This window comes from Bombyx mori, chromosome 24 (genome assembly GCF_030269925.1).
Source record: "Bombyx mori chromosome 24, ASM3026992v2".
Lineage (NCBI taxonomy): Eukaryota > Metazoa > Arthropoda > Insecta > Lepidoptera > Bombycidae > Bombyx > Bombyx mori.
Genome location: NC_085130.1, coordinates 17,325,651 through 17,348,246, shown reverse-complemented (window position 1 = coordinate 17,348,246; position 22,596 = coordinate 17,325,651). Strand labels below are relative to the sequence as shown.

General features: G+C 39.1%; 1 protein-coding gene across 5 annotated transcripts in view; it reads right to left on the bottom strand.

Moving 5' to 3' along the window:
* Positions 1-22,491, bottom strand: part of LOC101743822 (major facilitator superfamily domain-containing protein 6) — a 28,357-nt gene extending 5,866 nt beyond the window's left edge. For all 5 annotated transcript variants that reach the window (XM_062675882.1, XM_038019760.2, XM_062675883.1 and 2 more), the window contains exons 1-8: positions 21,969-22,491; positions 9,164-9,309; positions 7,529-8,114; positions 6,446-6,633; positions 4,308-4,444; positions 3,488-3,603; positions 2,549-2,667; positions 819-945 (exon numbers count right to left, since the gene is read on the bottom strand). In XM_062675882.1, the coding sequence (XP_062531866.1) occupies positions 819-945; positions 2,549-2,667; positions 3,488-3,603; positions 4,308-4,444; positions 6,446-6,633; positions 7,529-8,114; positions 9,164-9,309; positions 21,969-22,026 (1,477 nt within the window). In that variant the 5' untranslated portion in view covers positions 22,027-22,491. The remainder of the gene's footprint in view (positions 1-818; positions 946-2,548; positions 2,668-3,487; positions 3,604-4,307; positions 4,445-6,445; positions 6,634-7,528; positions 8,115-9,163; positions 9,310-21,968) is intronic.
* Positions 22,492-22,596: the final 105 nt, after the last annotated feature.

Here is a 22,596-nt window from a genome sequence, read left to right as displayed (position 1 = left end):
TGTAAATGCGCCACCTACCTTGAGATATAAGTTCTAAGTTCTCAGTATAGTTACAACGGCTGCCCCACCCTTCAAACCGAAACGCATTGCTGCTTCACGGCAGAAATAGGCAGGGCGGTGGTACCTACCTGCGCGGACTCACAATAGGTCCTACCACCAGTAACCTGGTTTTTACAAGCTTTATATTAGCTTCGCTTGTATGTATGTTAGTATGTTTGTAACTGACCCCTTTAGACGCGATTTTGACCCATTTTAAACGGCCAGATTTCATTCAAACTTTGTATAATAGACTTATCGAGGACCAATGACAATACACTAATTTGATAAGATTATTCCATTATTCAATTGCATTGCAAAATTAGATTTTTGCCAATTTATATAATTTTTATCTATAGTCGATAAGGCAGGAATTGATGTTAAAGTACTTAATAGTTTTAAAAATACGCTTTTATAGAAAATTTAACTAAAAAATGAAAAGGGGAGTGCTCTGAGGAATTGTTCGAGATGATACCGGCATCTCGTTTTTACCATCGCACCGCCCGCCGCCGGAGTAGAGTTCATCCATACTACCTGGAGCCACTGCGGTCATCCACAGTGCGTTTCCAGAGATCTTTTTTGCCACGTACCATCCGGCATTGCTGAAGTCCATGGGCGACGGTAACCACTCAGCATCTTTTCTTACACTATTTTCAATTTAAATTTATTAAAATTTATTTTCTATTTTTTATTTGGATTTTCTATAAAAACGTATTTTGTTAGTTTTTTTAAACAATTTTTTTTTTCCAAATACCCTCTGATCTGGTATTTCAAATACGCACCCACGCCGTCGTCCATGCCGGCCACTATGCCCTGGACAGTCGCCGAGTAACCGTCCGGGGCCACATGAGCCGCGTACCCGACTATAGTAGCGTAGCAAAGGGCATATGTCGGGCCTTGCATAATCCCCTAAAGAGTCAAAGAGAAGAATTTGTGAATAACCAAAAATTTTCCCCAATTTTTGAAGTGAAACTTCTTTATAATCGTTGAGATTTCAAAGTCGATGAAACGAAAAAATAAGTCTATAGAGACAAAAACACATAAATGTATATGATTCAGCCGGCGAGAGAATGAGATAGAACACGTTAGACGCTCTCAGTGTACTGTTTTTTTTAATACAGCGCCATCTATGAGATTTTTTAATACTAACGTGTGTATGAATGAAACCTCTTGTAGTGAATTTTAATTTAGGATTATACGTGAAGTTAAAATATCGATTCACAGAGGGCGCTACCTCATACTATAACAGATTATTCACAATTATTTACTAATGACAAAATTTTACATATACTTAAGACGTTTAGGATAATTGTATTTTAATTTTGGAAGGTTTCACTTCTACCACGTGTGAATTGCACACATGTCTTTTTTCTTGATAAACATATTTCAATGCTTCTCGAGATATTAACTATAGTTAAGGGTTTCATTAGAGAATAGAGGGTGTTCGATAAAAACCCTGAATCGCGCTATAAGCATTACCTAAGTAGGCTTAAGCATTTCCAAGGTTGGCTACCATTTTGGAGGGTAGATATAAGGAGTATACTCCCTATGTGTGGAAAAGTCCGATTATATCCGATATATCTGGCTCTGGAATCTTCAGAACTTCTGGATCTATTGAGAGACTTCATCAAGACTACCTAGAACCGTTGCGTTCATCCGTACTGCTTATCCAGAGATCTTTTCACCTTAATTTTTAATACCATCTGGCCTTGAACTACCCTCCACGTAATTTCCAAAGCGCCACGACACGTGACGAGGTTTATGTGTACTCAGTGGCGGACAGCGGCTTTGATAATGTCCATGGGCGACAGTTACCACTAAACGGGCCGTACTATGTACATATGTCTCTATGAAATCTTGGTGCAATTTAAACAGTTCCAAAGTCAGAAGCACCAGCCTTCCACTAAACATGATTCAACAAAGAATCATTAAAATCTTTTTTCCCAGAAAATAATTCTGAGACAGCAAATTCCCCCCTTTTTTATTAAAGTCAGTTAAAAAAGTTATATTAAGTTGCGGGTACATTATAATTTTTATTTGGCTCAAACTCATCCCCGAAATCACGCATTTAAAACCACACCACTATTATTTTACATATCTAATTGTTAATTGTTGCTATGAGACAAAATCCAATGACCAATTCAATATACAAATATATATCTATACTAATATATAAATCTACAGTGGTTTTTACGGATGTTCCGTTATAACTACTGACCCGTGCATCCGATTGACTTGAAACTTGGTATCCATTTAGAAAATACATGTACTTAATGTATAGGCCAATATTTATATGAGTGTTAAACTCCCTACACCAGTTGCGGGGGCGTTAATGATGAGAATCTTTGTGGGGTTGAGAAATAATAATGTTAGTTTTAAATGCCCAGCGAAGCAGACGGGTACAGCTAGTATAAATATATATATATATATATGTTCGAATTGAGGACTACCTTTTTTGTATTGGGGTCGGTTAATAACACTCTACCTCTTCATCCCATCCCAGGGGTCTTACCTCTATCAACACCAATTGCCACGGATTCCGTATGAACGATATCAACGCCATTCTAATTCCGTAACAGAACAATGAGAACGTCAGCGTCGTTCCGTAGCCCCAGCGCTTTATTATTTTACCTGGAATTCAATACAATGCAATGCAATACCGTACAGTACAATGCATTTCATTACATTACAATGCAATGCAATGCAATACAACACAATACAATGCAATACCGTTTAGTGCAATACACTACAATGCAATACATTACAATGCAATGCAATACCGTACAGTACAATGCATTTCATTACATTACAATGCAATGCAATACAACACAATACAATACAAGTCAATACAATGCAATACCGTTTAGTGCAATACATTACAATGCAATACATTACAATGCAATAAAATACAATGCAATGCAATGCAATGCAAATGAACGAAAAACAGTACACTTAAAATTAAAATGCGAAGTGGAGTGAATTGTTTTATTTTGTTAATTTAGTGTCTCTTCAGGGTCAGACGTTAAGCTTATAGACGTTGGCTTATAGACCGTTTAGCGTCTGGGCACATTTACAAGTGGGGGGAGGGGGGGGGGGGGGTAATGGAGCAGAGTCGCCGGACGTGGCTTCGAGGGTTTCTTCCAAAAACTGAAGTCTCAGGAAATAACCAAAAATTTACTAAGACTTTATGTCATACTATCTCATCTCCTTTCATTTCGTCCCAATTGATTCAAGTCTCAAATTAACTAACTCCTAGGCAGGGTGGTGGTACCCACCCGCGCGGACTCACAAGAGGCCTACCACCACCCTTTTATCGTGACTTTTTATTTTGCCAATACACTTCGTTTCTTTACGCACGCAATGTAACCAAAAATCCAATGGCGGAGTCAATGACCTCGCGTCACGCAGGAGGGAGGCGTACTCTTGGCCAAGCTTTTCCTGAATCTCTTACCTGAACAGAAAAAGAACAGAAGCTCCCCGACGAAGCTCTGAGCGGCTACCACCACGCCCTCGATGAGCTTTATCGTAGCAATCGAACCGGTTTCCTCGGCCAATTCTTCCAGGAACCTGCAAAGTTCGCATATAGACGCAAAGCTCCGGAAACTAATGAGCTTCCTAAATAAGAGGATAGTTATCCGAAACTTAGATATACATTTTATCATAGCAACACAATTTATTTAGAACACAAGATATCGGACGAATGCTGGAATCGAAAATAACTATTAAAAAATTCATTTTTTGGAACGAAGTTCCTTATGGGACGATGCGGAAGGGTACCGTAACCGGGAAAAAACGTCCGTAACGTAAGATTTTATTAGTAATGCACACACTGTACGACTTAACTTTGTAATAACGTACAAAAAATTACATATTTTTTTTATCATTCATTGAGCACGATCTCAGAGCGTTCGTTTGCGCGATACACTCACTCTTATGCAAACAACCGTGAATGAAGTGTACCACAATAAGTTCGCCGTGGGTTGTTGCGAAACCTCCAGTTTTATTTTCTTTATACCTCGAATAAAACATAAAATTAATATTTTTATAATAAGAAACTTCGTTCCTATCCGGTATCCCAAGACACCACACATCTTTGTTTTGTACACAGCAATGTAAGACGTTTAAGAGGTTTTTTTTTATTGCCCTATAGTCAGACGAGCATACGGCATGATGGTGAGTGGTTACCGTCGCTCATGGACGTCGGCAATGCCAGGGGCAGAGCCAAGCCGCTGCCTACCAAGTTCCGTGGCGGTTCTTATGGCAACACTTACCAGAACATGTAATAGATTATGAAGCTGTCGAATGTGCCCGCCAGTACGGCGAACACTATGAACACAATCACCTTCGGTATCCGCAGTACAGACCGTAATGCCGCACCGGAATCGGTGGGGCTCGATAATGAGGGTAGCTGAAAATATTTTGTTTACAATCAGCTGGGACTTTTTGGCGGGAACGCGAGGAGTGAAACGAATAAAAAAAAAAAATGTTTTTTTTTACACACACTACCGTGTATTTCACATACACACACATATGTATACTCTATGCTTATTGTCAAACTTTTGTTGTCAAATTATAATCTGTGGTCAAATTGAGAATAGGTTAATATTGGGACTTTGTGTTTCTTCAGGTTTCAATGTGTAATAATGGTGGTTTATTAACTGTTTAATATCTGTGAAAGTGCACAAATGTGGGAAAATGAAACGAAGTCGCTGGACGTAGCTTCTCGGGATCCTCTAAAAAGCCCACTGAAAAAATCTCAGTAAATAACCACCATTTTACCGAGATTTCATCCCATATCATCTGATCTCATTTCATCTCAGTTGTTTAACGTCTCAAATTAATCATCTCCATTTCATTTCATTTCACACCATATTATCGTTTTTCAGAAAAAAATAATATAGATTAAAATAAGACTTGACCTAAAGGTCTCCGTTACCAGGTCAAAAAATCTCTTAAAAAAATAGCTGACATAAAATAAAAATGTTCTAAGTGTTTTGATCTCGTCTTTAAACGTGTATATACTTAGTCTGGCCATAAATACTGTTACAATTAAAAATAAACAAAATATTACATTTGAATTTGGAATCTGTCATTTTTATATGATCGCTCATTGGGTTTTCTCATTTTGGCGCCAATACATTGTATAATATTTTGCGATATTAAAATGGAGTGGGGTGATAAAGAGAACCGAATCGCTGTGATTGCATTACACAAAGTAGGTATGGAGCCAAATGCAATTTTTAAAACTCTCCATACGCTTGGTATTAGTAAAATGTTTGTGTACCGGGCTATTAATAGGTGCAATGAGACCTCCTCTATTTATGACAGAAAAAGGTCTGGCCGTCACGTAGTTTTCGTACGAAAAAGGTGGTCAAAGCAGTAAGGGAAAGAATTCGAAGAAATCCTGTCCGAAAGCAATATATTTTATGTAAAATCGAAACAACTACTGAAGCGGTACGCAAAGGGAGGTCATAGAAACATTTTGTTTACGGATGAGATATTTTTTACAATTGAGCAACATTTTAACAAACAAAATGACCGTATTTATGCTCAAAGCTCTAAGGAAGCTTCCCAATTAGTCGACAGAGTGCAACGTGGGCACTATCCGACTTCAGTGATGGTTTGGTGGGGTATTAGCTATGAAGGAGTGACTGAGCCATACTTTTGTGAAAAAGGTATCAAAAAATCGGCACAAGTGTATCAAGATACCATTTTTGAGAAGGTAGTGAAGCCCCTTAACAACACCATGTTTAATAATCAAGAATGGTCCTTCCAGCAAGACTCGGCGCCAGGTCATAAAGCTCGGTCTACGCAGTCTTGGTTGGAAACGAACGCTTCGGACTTCATCAGAGCTGAAGACTGGCCGTCGTCTAGTCCCGATCTTAATCCGCTGGATTATGGTGTATGGTCAGTTTTAGAGAGTACGGCTTGCTCTAAACGCCATGATAATTTGGAGTCCCTAAAACAATCCGTAAGAATCGCAGTGAAAAATTTTCCCATGGAAAGCGTGCGTGCTTCTATTGATAACTGGCCTTAACGTTTAAAGGACTGTATTGCAGCCAATGGAGACCACTTCAAATAAGCTTTTCATACGTTAAATTGTTTTATATTTATGTATTAAACTAATACACTGTAAAAGTAATAAATTTTATTTGCAATAGAATTTTTTTTATTTTTAATTGTAACAGTATTTATGGCCAGACTAAGTATATATATAGTATAGTGATAGGCAGCGACTTGGCTCTGCCCTTGACAATGCTGAAGTCCATGGGCGACGGTAATCACTCACCATCAGGTAGACCGTAAGCTCGTCTGCCTACAAGGGTAATTAAAAAAAATGTATATACAGATTTTACTTATTATTTTTGGCTACACCCTGTATATGAACATAATATAGATATTCGCTTACCGTCAACGCTCTGCAGCTATACAGATCGATGCCGGTCGCAATTAGGGCTATCACGAACGCCGGCGTGTAGTCCTTGTACTTGCCATCAGATACCATATCCACCAGGCAACCTCCCAGCAGGGCCGTCACCCCATATCCGATAGTGCCCCAAGCTCGTTGGGCACCGTATTTTGACCCTCGATCTGGACCTTCAAGAGTTTATCTAATTAAATCATTGACCGCCCACGTAGACCCGATGACCGTTATTTGTAGCATCTAGCTGCTGTCACATACCTTCATCTATCATCATGTATCATCTTTCGGTGGATCTAGAAAGAGATCACCCTACTTTTTCCTTTCCTGTCACTCGGGAACCCTTTCACTTTTTTCCCCTACCTATTCATTGGTAGTCTAGGGGACTATTCCAGCTACGTCCACACGGGTATGTAAGCTCGCGGGCTCAACCTGAGAGAATTTGCTAACACTAGCCCTAGCAAGAGCAGTGCTTCGCTGAATCTATCACCGGATCGGAATCACGACCCACTGAAGAGATCCGGTGAGACACTCAGAGGACTAGCCTTTCACAAAACCCCTATCACACTACAAGACACCAATACTGGACTTTAAGGGTAGTTACTTCTGTCCTATGCCTATTCCTGCTGTTGCAATGAAGATATAAGTGTCATATGCCTCACGCCCCAAGGAGAGTGGCGGTATTAATGTTACCACATGGACCATGAGGCTTTAAATAAAAATACTTTTACTCCTGTTTTTTATTGTCTGGAGACAACGCGAGACCACACCGTAAGTCATTTTAACTATGCCCACAAGTTGCAGGAGCCGCGGGAAATATTTCGACTTTTTTTTACGTCTTTATAGGTAGGTAGACGGGTCATATCATAAGAGCGACGTTGGCATATGGACATCAGCAATGCTGGAAATGCAGCCAAGTCGCAGCCTAACGCTAACAACACTGCGCAAAAGAAAAAACATGACATAGCTCTCAGGAAACACCGTGGAGGGTAGTTCCCTAGAAATGAACCGTAGATGAACACTGCCATGCAAAAAAAAGCCTCAAATTCGAATAAAACAAAAACCACTCACCAAGCACGTCGAAGCACACGGCGTCACCGATACAATTGGCCACATTAAACGCCACTGTACCCAGACTCATCAGAACCACGAACGCCCAAAACGTAAGACTCACATAGACGCTACCCCCTCCACCCGTTTCAACAGAAGAATCTCCAGAGTTCTTCTCATTAACGTCAACCAAATTCTTAGTGGAACCTGATATCTCTCTTTTAACTCGATTCAATCCCTTTTCGTAGCACAACAAATCGCAGCCGTCTCTGGGCGTGCACTTCACTTGCCCATCTCGAACTTCGCTTAAGTCCATGTTCAGGGTCAGACAGGTCGAATTCGTGACGTCACTGTCCAAGTATGCCGTATCGATGACGGTCGTGTTCCGCAGGTACACATCGAACGTTCCCGGAGTACAATTCCAGTGGCACGTGTACTTTTCTAAGTTCAGGGACTGATCGTTTCGTCTCAAATCAACGGTTTCCAGTTTATAAACGTATTCTAGGAGGGGCGGCTCGACGGTTTCCGGGGTGGGCAGGAACCAGAGGCAACAGTACGACCCAGTCATAACCGATATTAGTAGCATGAATACTAGCTTCCTGTGCGCCTGTAGGGGTACACAGAAATACCTTCTTAGCACGATACCTTTATTTTTGCTTTTATATCAATAGGGCAGTCAAATGTGTGTTGTGATGAGACGAAATGACATTGAGGACGGTGAGAGAGTTTTAAATATCGATGTGGAAGGCTTTAGAGGAAAAGGTAGACCGAAGAAAAAAATTATGGATTGCGTGAAAGACGATGTGTTAGAGGAGAGTGAGCGAAGAAATGGTATATGATAGAGGAGTATGGAACGAGAAAATATGTTTCGCCGACCCCAGGTGACTGGGAGAAGGGCAGGAGAATGATGATGATGATGATGAGGCTATATATAGTTAAACTTCCGAGAAATACTCTGGTTAGGCATCAGCTGAAAATACCCGACAAGGGGGTTCTTGACCATGGATGCTGCGCAGATTCGATACGAGAGCCCCCTCACACGTAATCCCACACGTAGTATAGTGGTTGGGAATGTCGATCAGTGTACCAATGAGGCGGCCAAGATATAGGATTTGTTTACTGGTTTAAAGTGATTTTACCGGAGTTTACCATGAGGCATGAGGCTCTAGTCTCAATTCTTTGGTCCAAGGGCCTTTGAAACTGAAACGCATCACTGCTTCGCAGCAGAAATAGGCAGGTAGGTGGCAGGCTTACAATAGGCCCTCCCACTAGTTATTGTGATTTATGGGTGCTTCTACTGAAAATGGATTGCCGTTAAGTGCAAGGAATAACATTGTAACTCAAATTTAGCTCAAACTAATTTACAATGTTATTCCTAGCGCGTATCGCTTTGTTCTGTTAGACTTAGCACGCCGACGGCGTTTCTAAATTTATAGTTTATTTATTGAAAATGTATCTGTGTAGTAAAATCACTGCCCGTGCTAAAACTAAGGGAAAACAACATTTAATAATTAAACGTAGGTACTTGATTTTAGTAAGTTCACATTGCACGGGTACGCAATGTAACGCCATGTCACAACAGGCCGTTGACCCAGCGCGACTGGCTTTTAACGTACATTACGTGATATGAAAACGAATGAACGAATTGTAGTTTACCGGCCAATAATCTACAACGTAGCCGAAGAGTGGCTTCGCAGTCGCCCACAGCAGGGGCAGAATAGCTGTCACGATTCCCATCGCTGCGGGCGTGACTCCCAGTTGCCGCCCGAACACATTCATTTGCGGCAACAGCGGCCCCAGGGCTGCAAACAAGGAAAGACTGTTAGGTATGTTTGTTTGTTTTTTTTTTAGAAGTCGTCGTGACCTAAAGGATAAGACGTCCGGTGCATTCGTGTTGAGCGATTCACCGGTGTTCGAATCTCAGGCGGGTACCAATTTTTCTAATGAAATACGTACTCAACAAATGTTGACTTCCACGGTGAAGGAATAACATCGTGTAATAAAAATGAAACCCGCAAAAATTATAAATTGCGTAATTACTGGTGGTAGTACCTCTTGAGAGTCCGCGCGGGTAGTTACCACCGCCCTGCCTATTTCTGCCGTGAAGCAGTAATGCGTTTCGATTTGAAGGGCGGGGCAGCCGTTGTAACTATACTGAGACCTTAGAACTTATATCTCAAGGTGGGTGGCGCATTTACGTTGTAGATGTGTATGGGCTCCAGTAACCACTTAACATCAGGTGGGCTGTGAGTTCGTTTAACCACCTAAGCAATAAATAAAAAAAGGTGTCAAAAAATCCATCGCAAGCAACTTTTTTGCTGTAGCTACGTAAGCAATGGGCAGAACACCATCCAGATGGTCAGATCTAGTAAGGGAAGCACTTGGTGGTAGTGTGTACCATTCGGTTCGTGCCACCCATGATGGAACACAGTGGAAGAACGTCACGTGTGGTCGCGATCCTCAGCAGTAAGGGAACGATATAGAAGAGAACGCAAGCGAGCCATAAGATATTAATTGGCTACCGTAGCCCGTGGACATCATGATGTGAATCACTTTTTCTTTTCCTACCTAAGCTGATAGCCTTGAGAAGCTATTTCAGCGTAACCTTAACTAGTAGGTGAGCTCACGGGGCTCAAACCGGAGTGATGCTAGCACTTACCCTACGGGACCTAACGCGACCCACTGAGAAGATCCGACGAGAAACTCAATGGGCTATGTCTGTGGGTTAATTTGCTCGACGAGCCCTTCGTCGCAAGCGACGGGCTCGGCGAGGACGGTGACCGGTGCTTGTGGTACCTAAAAGCACCGTTAATGGATCGGAAGGATCCGTAATGACGTGTTTTGGGCGACGTCGATTGTTTACCATTCAGTCTGCAGGATCGGGTATGAAGATGTGAAGCACACGCCATGAGACAAAAGGAAATTTCTTTAGAGATTATGGTTAAAAAGATCCTAAAACTTGTCACAGTTTGCGATATCATTTATGGGGGTTTTAGCATTGCAATCTTATCAAATGTATGTATATTGCCATTGTCAATAAAGCTTCGTTACTTATCTAATTAAGAATGACGTAACGAAAATTTTTATAACAGCATATACATTAATAACATTACAAAACTAGACTAGCATGCATCTTCCTTATAACCTTTCTTTTTTATCCTACTTACTCTAGTAACCTCGAGGGGTTATACTAGATTCACAGAATGAGTAGGTGAGCTCACGGGGTTCAAGCCCGACCACGTTGCTAGCAAGGGCAGTGCTTCGCAGAATCTACCACTGGATCGGAAACGCGACCCACTGAGAAGATCCGGCGAGAAACTCAAAGGGTTGTGTCTGTGGGTTAATTTACATGCTGAACCCTACGACAAGAACGATGACTGGTGCTTGTGGTACCTAATAGCACTGATAGTGGATCGGAAGGATCCGATATGACGTGTTTAGGGCGACGTCGACTATTTACCATTCGGTCCGTAGGATCGGATAATTTCTGCTTCATATTGCAATAATAGCCGAGCGCTATATATCGTTCATTACTTAATATATATATAAATTACGTGTCACGTTGTTTGTCCGCGATGTATACCTAAACTACTGAACCGATTTTAACTTTTTTCTTTTTAAATATGTGTTTTGTTCCAACTTAGGCCATAGGATGGTTTTTATTTCGATTAATGGTCGCAATATTTATTAATTAACAATAAAATTATTTCTTATGTTGAGTATTGTTGTTAATTGTAAGTTTCATAAGTCTAAAACAGATGGCGTCTTAAATCAGTTTTCACAGCCAATTCTGATACTGTCTGACATTAATATCTCACAGATGGCGCTGTGTTAAAAATACCAACTTAAGCTACAATGTAACGGCATAAACACCACATGTTGCTGAGGCTAAAGCATAAGTGAAATTTATTTCGTAGTAAACGCAATACAGTGAAATCCAATTGTTCTTACTTTGTTAATTTTTGGTATTAGCATAGCCGGCCACGTGTTATTTAGAAACCAAAAACCTTAGCCACACCAACGTGTGGCCGGGCCTGCTAGTTAAATTTATAAAACAGAAACACATATACAAAACTGCCTTAAAGAAATCCAGCATCAAGATAAATATATCATGTAGTTTACCAAAGAATGTAACTGTATCTGCCTGATAAAACACTTTAGGCATTGAACGATCCAAAGATAAGTTTGTATGTTACGGTGTAGATAAGTGAAGCGCACACGGAAGTCAGAGAAACACCAAGATTCGCATACGTATATATTTATTTTATTGTATATTCCGTGAATGAAAGACATTTTTTTTAAATGAGTTTATGACCTGGTAACTACTGACCTTTATTAGGTCATGTCTTATTTTAATTTATATTCTTATTTTATGACTAGCGGCCCGCTAAGGCTCCGCTCGGGTCTTTAACATAAATTTCAACGATATTTGCCATTGCTTTATTTTTTTAAATAAAAGAACTCTTATTGCGGCATAACTATAATAGACATAACAGTCGCAACAGACACTTTTTGTAAATAATAATGTGTTCTAAAAAGTCGTAGTACATTATTTTATTCTATCATGAATAGTTTTCGCAGGGCACGCGATGTAAAGCATATTTCAGGTATTTTTTTTACACCTTGGGTTACATTATTGGAGTTTTAGTAAGGAACCCTATTTTTTTTCAAAAATGATTACAGCCTATGTCACTCGGGAATAATGTAGCTTCCAAACAATGAAAGATTTTTTCAAAACGGTTCAGTAGTTTCGGAGCCTATTTAATACAAACAAATAAACAAATCTTTCCTCTTTATAATATTAGTATTGAAAAATGATAAAATAGAACGAATTTTTTTTTATTTTTTATTGCTTAGTTGTGTGGACGAGCTCTCAGCCCACCTGATGTTAAGTGGTTACTGGAGCCCATAGACATCTACAACGTAAATGCGCCACCCACCTCGAGATATAAGTTCTAAGGTCTCAGTATAGTTACAACGGCTACCCCACCCTTCGAACCGAAACGCATTACTGCTTCACGGCAGAAATAGGCGGGGTGGTGGTACCCGTGTGAACTCACAAGAGGTCCTACCACCAGTAAACACGCAAATTATAATTTTGCGGGTTTGATTTTTATTAGACGATATTATTCCTTCACCGTGGAAGTCAATCGTGAACATTTGTTGAGTACGTATTTCATTAGAAAAATTGGTACCCGCCTGCGAGATTTGAACACCGTCGCGTCGCATTGCTACATACAAATACACCGGACATCTTATCCTTTAGGCCACGACGAATTCGTTGTTATTATCTGTATGAATGTTATCTGTTATTGCATGCATTGACAAGTCAAACATCACAATACCCTAATTGGATTTTATTATGTGCACTCTGAGATAGCGACAATTAGATAACATGTAAACGAAGACTGGTCTGGTTTTGTATGCGTGATTTCTGAGAGAAATTTGAGGCAAACAAAACCATAATGTACTTTGTAGTATATTGTTATTGTTAGTGTTTGTAGAATTACACTCTTGACGAGATTTACAAACTCCTAATGACCTTAGAAATTTCCAGACTTTTTTGCTGGATCCCCAACTTGAACGGAATCATGAATGTGACGTCTTTGAGCGTCTCAACACACCATATTGCAACGATTTCTGATCTTAACGTAACGTGTTCGGTTAAACTCGGTTGGGCGCAACTTATACTTAGTTTTAACCGCAGACTTCCTCCTCTTCAGATCTCTAATATGGTCAGTGATCCAACGCGCCGGCGGATGTTTAATTGTTATCGCCCTTAAGGGAGCATGGATGTCATATTTATGGTGTATGGATGTCATTACTGGTGGTAGGACCTCTTGTGAGTCCGCGCGGGTAGGTACCACCACTCTGCCTATTTCTGCCTTGAAGCAGTAATGCGTTTCGGTTTGAAGGGTGGGGCAGCCGTTGTAACTATACTGAGATCTTAGAACTTATATCTCAAGGTGGGTGGCGCATTTACGTTGTAGATGTCCATGGGCTCCAGTAACCACTTTACACCAGGTGGGCTGTGAGCTCGTCTACCCGTCTAAGCAATAAAAAAAAAAAAGAATTTAACGGTCGAAGGATCAGTTGAACGGTCGTTTGTTCCATTGTCGTCTTGAGAATATGAGAACGGTCAATTCGTTCTTTTTCATCTTTTTGCGTCTTTCTTTAAGGTCGTCAAATAATGTACTGCGTTGCCGCTGGTCACGTACGCCCTCGTTCCATTTCTTTTTGAATTCTTGTCAAGTCTCTGTCTTGGTCTATGTCTAGTCATTGTAGGTCTTAGGTCCTGTCAAAGAGGTTGCACGCCACGACAATTATTTTTCCGCCACTTCAACAAAGGAGGGGTTGTGTTGTCTGAGAACTATTTTTTAGGTTCTAGGGGTCGCCAATGGTGGAATGCCGATCCATTTTGAGGCAGACCACGAGAACACAGAAACTTGAACTATAGAGTACGGAATTTACAGTGAAGAGTTCTGGATGGAATCTGTGTGCGGTTACAAATATTCAGAACCACAAAAATTAAGCTTTGAAACTTCTGACTTTGTTTGGATCAATAGATCGTCTTCTCGCATTAAAACTGTATAATCTCAAAACTTGCTAATTTTACAGGAGAGTGTTTTAAAGGTTTTAACGTGTGATATTTTTAATATTAATCATCTTTGCAACATTTATTTTTTATTTTTTACCAGTTACATTATGTGTCTATTAAAGTAAGAAAAAAGTATGTATTAATTTTGTTAATAGTAGTCAAAACATAGGTAAACTAAAACTAAACTAGGCTCTTTTAACAGTATATATTATGAGGAAAACACTGGCGATACCAAATGATTCCGCATATTAACTCTATTTCGAATATTTTAGGAAATTGTACACTTTTAATGCGAAAAGACGAGATGGGTATATATGAAGAAGCATTTTCAAAGATGAACTTCATCTATATCTATACTATATTACTATATAATATTATAAAGAGGAAAGATTTGTTTGTTTGTTTGTATTAAACACCCCACGCTTTTTTACAATAATATAATTTTTTCTTACACTATTTTTAATTCAAATTTATTAAACTTTATTTTCTATTCTTTACTTGGATTTTCTATAAAAGCGTATTTTTTTAGTTTTTTTTTTTTAAACTATTATTTATTTTATCAGATAACTTGATGCCTGGTCAGTGATCGCTCGATAACATATACACCGGCGTCTTATCATCCAGCCGCGTCTACTTCAATGAAGCCATCATACAATACAAGATATTTGACAGATGCCTGAATCTCGCTTACGACATTTTCAAGATAAGCTTACTGTACGAATATAAAATAAAGTCTCGTAATAGAAAACAACGGGATTTCATTGTATCATCAGATACAAAACTTGGCGCCCGAACAGGGACAAGATCCTGGACTCTTGGATGGAACAACCCTTGGAAGACGTATACCAGTTCTCAGACACATCAACTGCAAGAAGGTGTCGTCGACTTGAGGAGCGTGAGCCATTTTAATTTTATAAGTTTTCTCCAAAATCAAAATGTCTAACAAGGAAGACAAAGCCCTCTCATCTAAATTGAAGGAATTAGTAGCCAAACGTAGCTCTATCAAAGGCCAGTTAACTAAATTTAAAAACTATGTAGACACTTACATATATACCAGCCATCACAGACCACAAGATCATTCCCGATCCTGCGGACAGAATGGAAAGCAGTCGACGTCGCCCCAAACACGTCATCTCGGATCCTCCCGATCCATTAACGGTGCTTTTAGGTACCTCAAGCACCGGTCACCGTTCTCGTCGAACCCGTCGCTCGCGACGAAGGTCTTGAAGAGTAAATTAACCCTCAGACACAGCCCACTGAGTTTCTCGTCGGATCTTCTCAGTGGGTAGCGTTTCCGATCCGGTGGTAGATTCTGCGAAGCACGGCTCTTGCTAGGGTTCGTGTTAGCAACGTCATCAGGTTTGAGCCCCGTGAGCTCACCTGCTAGTTAAGACGACGCTGATATAGTGGAAGATCTTCATCGTAAACCCGCAAAAGTTTATGTTCACAAACATTACAGGCATTCGCTTAGTAAATTCATTCAAAAAAAAAAAAAACACCGGAACATCTAACACGCTAAGGCACGTGAATTCAACCGGCGAACCCAGTTGGGTCTCAAAGGAAACCGGGAACCGGCCGAAAGGGGGTCATTAACATTGGCATTGAAGCGATAAGCGAATTTAAATTGATAGTCGCGCAACGTTATATAACAATCTTTCGCGTCGCATCGTCAAAACAAATCGCGAATACCAATGTGCTTAGTGCGAGTTTAACGTTCTCGCTAGCGTAAAAGTTAACTCAAATTTGTATGGAGTTGGAACGTTTACCTACGTTTGCCGCTAGGGGCGCTGTTACAACTGCATACTGAAGTCTGAAGTCGTCGTGGCCTAAAGGATAAGACGTCCGGTGCATTCGTATCTAGGGATGCACCGGTGTTCGAATCCCGCAGGCGGGTACCAATTTTTCTAATGAAATACATACTCAACAAATGTTCACGATTGACTTCCACGGTGAAGGAATAAGATCGTGTAATAAAAATCAAACCCGCAAAATTATAATTTGCGTAATTACTGGTGGTAGGACCTCTTGAGTCCGCACGGGTAGGTACAACCGCCCCGCCTATTTCTGCCGTGAAGCAGTAATGCGTTTCGGCTTGAAGGGTGGGGTAGCCGTTGTAACTATACTGAGACCTTAGAACTCATATCTCAAGGTGGGTGGCGACATTTACGTTGTTGATGTCTATGGGCTCCAGTAACCGCTTAACACCAGGTGGGCTGTGAGCTCGTCCACACATCTAAGCAATAAAAAAAATACAAATATGAGTAAACTTTTACGTTATCGAGAACGTTAAAAAACTCGCACTAAGCACACTGTTGTGATATGACGTCACCTTTCATCAAACCAATTGACTTGTCTATGAATTTTAAATTAACACAAGTGTAGCACTGCAGATATAATTAAAACGGCTGTTAAACAGGGAAGAGGCTTTTTAGAATTTAATTGGGGTCTTATTTAACGCGTATTGGTAAAGCTTTTTTTTCCAGTTTCACCAGGACAGGTGGGCGAGCAAAGGCTCAGGAGGGGTGGGATTTGCTAACAGCTGCCCGAGTAATCTGGGGTGTGAGATTCCTCCTCCTAATCCGAGAGGAAATCCGTGTGGAGCTTCTCCTTTGAAATAGCACCGTACTACTTTTCGCTGGGTCGATGTCTATGCGCCATTTTCGGAACCACCGTCCTAGGGCTACGGCTGCGCTCTGAAGCTTCCTCGCGATTAAGGACTTGTTTCTGACTCCAATAGTAAGCACTCGTGTCGTCGGCGAATAAAGCTAATTGGGTCGGCAGTGACCGGGGAATATATTTGACGAATAAACTAAATAGGAGGGGCGAGAGGACAGAGCCTCGCGGGACTCCAGCCGTACTATCCTCGTCTCTTCGATTGAATGACCATTCGTTTGGTCTATCTTAGTGGTCAGCTACCCTCGGCTTCTTGGAGTCCTCAGCTACGGCTGTTCCGCGAAATGTTTAATTCGGACACGGAATATTACTTATTATCTTGCCTACTAAGACTCGTCTCTTAAATATTTTTTTTAAACACGAGGCTCCAAATCGCTCATTTAGAATTGAAGTTGGCTGAACTAAAAAAATTAAGAAAATAATTTTTATAATTTGTGTTATGTACATCGACCGTAAGATTCCAGTACCTCACATTTTTACTGATATCGTTTTTTCGCGCCATCTGTTAACTTTATACCTTAATGATAGAAGTGGCTACTTATATTTGTATTTTTTCTAATAAAATACATATTACCTATTTAAAAAAATATGTAATTTGTTTTTATTTTAAGAACTTACACCAAGAGGAAATAAGATCTAGCTGATTTTTCTGCCAAGCATTTTTTATGGAAATACCTGCTAACTTACTTACAGTCGTAAAGGAACGTGATTTGAATATATTCTTCTTAGCAATATAAGACTATATATAGTGTAAAAATAATATACTTGGATTTCGGGTTCGTAAATACGATCCGTATTTTCTTAGCATTTTGGTTTTTATGGCTATTATTACAACAAAAGAATCATGGGTACCGGTTTTAATCATTGAACATCTGTATTATAAAATTGAGACCTTTATAGTTGAACTCATGTCTGATTGCAGTCAGAGTAATCTCATACTGGCTTCTACCTTTTTTACTAGTGGTAGGACTTCTTGTGAGTCCGCGCGGGTAGGTACCACCGCCCTGCCTATTTCTGCTGCGAAGCAGTAATGCGTTTCGGTTTGAAGGGTGGGGCAGCCGTTGTAACTATACTTGAGACCTTAGAACTTATCTCAAGGTAGGTGACGCATTTACGTCGTAGATGTCTATGGGCTCCAGTAACCAATTAACACCAGGTGGGCTGTGAGTTCGCCCACCCATCTAATATAAAAAAAAAAAATTACCAGAACTGTGAGCTCATCTGCATAATAAAAAAGAGTGCAGATATTATTCATAAAATTTACTATAATATATGGCAGTTCAATTGATATGTGAGTGAAGCCACTTATAGCACGTTGTTGTTGTAATTAAGGTATATTACTGCTGCAATTCTATAGTGTTATTACAGTGGAAATGTACATTGACTCCATAGCACATTTTTTTTTTTTTAGATGTGTGGAAGATCTCACGGCCCTCCTGGTGTTAAGTGGTTACTAGAGCCCATAGACATCCACAACGCAAATGCGCCACACACCTTGAGATATAAGTTCTAAGATCTCAGTATAGTTACAACGGCTGCCCCACCCTTCAAACCGAAACGCATTATTGCTTCACGGCAGAAATAGGCGGGGCGGTGGTACCTACCCGTGCGGACTCACAAGAGGTCCTACCACCAGTAATTACGAAAATTATAATTTTGCGGGTTTTGATTTTTATTACACGATGTTATTCCTTCACCGTGGAAGTCAATCGTGAACATTTTGTTAAGTACGTATTTCATTAGAAAAATTGGTACCCGCCTGCGGGATTCGAACACCGGTGCATCGCTAGATACGAATGCACCGGACGTCTTATCCTTTAGGCCACGACGACGACACATGTTCATTAAACAAGAGAATTCTGGACAGCACCAAGACTCGGCTTCACCTCTACGATAACAATATTAAATGAGTGACGGTGAGCATTCACTGTGTGTGCAAAACACCTATTTTATTTCTCAGTGGGTTACTATACATAAGCTGGGCCATGAGCTGCCCATAAATGTCATATCTCTGTTTATCTATCAGTAAAATTGTTATTATGTTCCTATCTATACTAATATTATAAAGCTGAAGAGTTTGTTTGTTTGAACGCACTAAACTCAGGAACTACTGGTCCGACTTGAAAAATTCTTTCAGTGTTAGATAACCCATTTATTGAGGAAGGCTATAAGGCTTTATAACATCACGGTAAGGCCAATACAAGTGGAGCACCAATAAATAATGTTTCAAAATAGGCATTTAAATAGTTCATTAACATTCTATATTGCAAAAATATTTTCACTTTCTACATAAATGAAGTGGGGGTAAAATTTTGCGTTATGCCAAAATAACTTGTTGTAAGTTGGCAAGTGGCAACACTGATCTTGATATATTTGAGAATAATTTTTATAAATATTGTAAATTAGTTAAACATATTCTCAAATAATTAATATTGTCCAGTTAATAATATATTAGATCTAATTTAATCAGATAGTAACTTACATATGTGTGTGAGTGTGTGTGCGTGCGGTTGTGCGTGCGGTTGTGTGTGTGTGTGTGTGTGTGTGTGTGTGTGTGTGTGTGTGTGTGTGTGTGTGTGTGTGTGTGTGTGTGTGAGTGTGTGAGTGTGTGAGTGTGAGCGTATGTGAGTATGTATACATGGTATTTAGGCATCTGTTCAGTTATAAAAAAATTCTGTATGCACCTGTCTTGAATTGCAATCCAGATTGTTATGTTAAACATTTAAACTTATAATTTCTTTGGTTGTAATTTGTTTTGTGCATCAATAAAAAGAAAAAAAAAATTAGAAAAAAAAAACTATTCCACGCCCGACGGAGTCGCGGGCAAAAGCTAGTGTTAAATAAAAACATAAAATAAAGGTACTTTATGAGACGGTGTCACAAATTAGAAGAACTATGGAACAAAACGTTTCATAACCATTTCGTGCTATCTATTCATATAGTAATGTTTATAACATAATTTGCTGATCATATAAGATATAGCATTTTAGATAACATTAATATCACAATCTGGAGACTGTTGATACCGCGAAATACTGTATGATCACATAATGTTAGGCAATTAATTCTGAAGTGATTTATTCAAGGTCAAAGATTGAGCAAGCATCTACTAAAATATTATATAATAATAATGTATTATCATGTTTGTATAGTGTACATTTATTTGGAGAAGAGAAAGTTTTGAGTTTGTTGTTTCAGTGGTGAAACCTGTGATGATGTGTTTGCTTTTTATGATAAAGAGACAGAAAGAGAGAAAGAGACCTATAGAGAGAGAGAGAGAAAGAGAGAGAGAGAGAAAGAGAGAGAGAGAGAGAGAGAGAGAAAGAGACAGAGAGAGAGAGAGAGAGAAAGAGACAGAGAGAAAGAGACACAGAGAGAGAGACAGAGACCTTAGACTTTATTGCACACCAACACACAAACAACATCCAAAAACAGCCAACAGGCTTTTATTGTGTTGTTATGTATTGGGTCAGATTAAAATCATGTCATTCCCACGAGTAGTAACACCAACATTTTTTAAAAACCATACAGAAAAAGCCACAGGTAACAAGCTAATAAATTATACTTTACTAATCATTGTTGAGGCAGTTACTGGTGGTAGGACCTCTTGTGAGCCCACACGAGTAGGTATCACCACCCTGCCCATTTCTGCCGTGAAACCGTAATCGGTTTCGGTTTGCAGGTTGCAGCAGCCGTTGTGACTATACTGAGACCTTAGAACTCATATCTCAAGGTGGGTGACGGCATTTACGTTGTAGATGTCTATGGGCTAGTCGCTATGGACTTGTGAGTCAAACTGCTGCTTACCGATAAGGACTTTTATCAACTTCCTTTGCAATTTAATGTTGAAGTAAAAAATAGTTTTTGTATATGAAGATAGCTCAGGACTGTGGCAAAGGATTCTTTTCAAATCTGATTTTAAATGGGATAGTTATCACTCTGGGAACAGCACAAGAGGTAAGATTAAACCTAACAATAAGTACCGTTGTCCAGTCTATTTCTGCCCTAAGTTGTGTAATTTCGTTAGAGCATCATAGCTAAATTAACTTAGGCCAAATAGAGAAGAAGTTAGTTCATTGGTTAAAAGTCAAATAAAGTCATCTATGACCACGGAAACTCTATATCTATATATTAATACGTGAAGCAAAAACTTTGTATCCCTTTTTACGAAAATTGCACAGACAGAGGAGTATGAAATTTTCCACACTTATAGAAAATATAGAGAAGAAGTGCACAATGCTAATATTTTTTTAAAATAATGCATAAAAGATACATTAAATCAATAAAGAACACTTACACACACTACATACCATGTATTTGATGCACACACGCATGCATACTATTTATTGTCAAACTTTTGTTCTTGACGTCTGTGGTCAAATTGAGAATAGATCAAATATTGTTTGTCTTTATAAATTTTTTTTTATAGTGTAGCCTTGGCGAAATTTGTGATTATAGAAGTATAAAATACAATCATAGTAGTTTACAAACTTATTATACAATTCCAATTAATTATAGTCGAATTTCGACTACTACGGGACCTCTAGTATTATTAAAAACGTAGTAAAAATTACCATAACAAGCTGTGAGATTAAGCAGTAGTTTCTATTAAGTCGACTAAACTGTTTCTAGGTAAAATTATTTAAGTATATTAAAAATAATTCTTTAAGTACTCTAATTTTTACTGGTGGTAAGATGTCCTGTGAGTCCGCACGGGTAGCTACCACCACCCTCCCTATTTCTGCAGTGAAGTAGTTATGAGTTTGGGTTTGAAGAGCAGGGCAGCCGTAGTTAAAAGTGAGACCTCAGAACTCATGCCTCAAGGTAGGTGGCGGCATTTACGTTGTAGATGTCTATGAGCTCCAGTATCCACTTAACAACAGGTGGGTTGTCAGCTCGTCCACACATCTAAGCAATTTATTTTTTTTAAAACTCGTAAGCACTGTTCTAGTGAAGTAGTTGAAGCAAATATAAAATGGAGCCATTATTATATGTCCATATTGAACTTTCACCAAATTTTTGAAATTCCCAAAATTTCCTGATATTCAATTGTAATGTTAAAAAATAGATCAAGAATTAAAAGGTTATTCTCATTTTTTAAGACATTTTATAAACACCACCATTAAGTGTATTTTGATTACTCAATATTTTTCTTGATGATTTAAAATAATAACAATAAATATTACTTACCGGCGAAGAAAAAGAAGAAATGCGCCTTTACAGGCAGCAAGCTTTTGTTAATCTTCATTTTATGCAAATTTCATTAAGCGATGGCGTATTCATGAAATTAATTTTAAAACTAGTTTTTATTTTTTGACGAAACTGAACACTAACATAACGATCTGCCCTGTCGTGTAGTCAGCGAACCATACAGAATTAAAAATCTAGACGCAGTTCCATAAATAATAATCTTTGTTTGCTTCCACAATAAATTAAAGTGATTAAAATGTAATTTCTATTCAACTGTATTCATTAAACTATGTTGACTTAAAAACAAAGTCGCAGCTCTGTTGTGAAGTGTATTTTTAACAGAGCAATCTAACATTTCTATCAAAACATGGTTCAGTGTGATAAAATTGTGATGGGTTATCAGTCTAGGATTTTCACTTTTGTTTATCAATAAGAGCAACATTTGAAATATGAATATTGGAAGACGAAAGATAACAAGTTTAGTATCAACAACAGTCAAGCTAACTTTCCAATTTTTGATAACTTGGTGGGGTATAGCGCCATCTGTTGTTCAAGAATACATAGTTTCTGTCAAATAAAAAAACTGAATAAAAACTTAACGATAGCTTATAAAGATTTTGAATAGTGG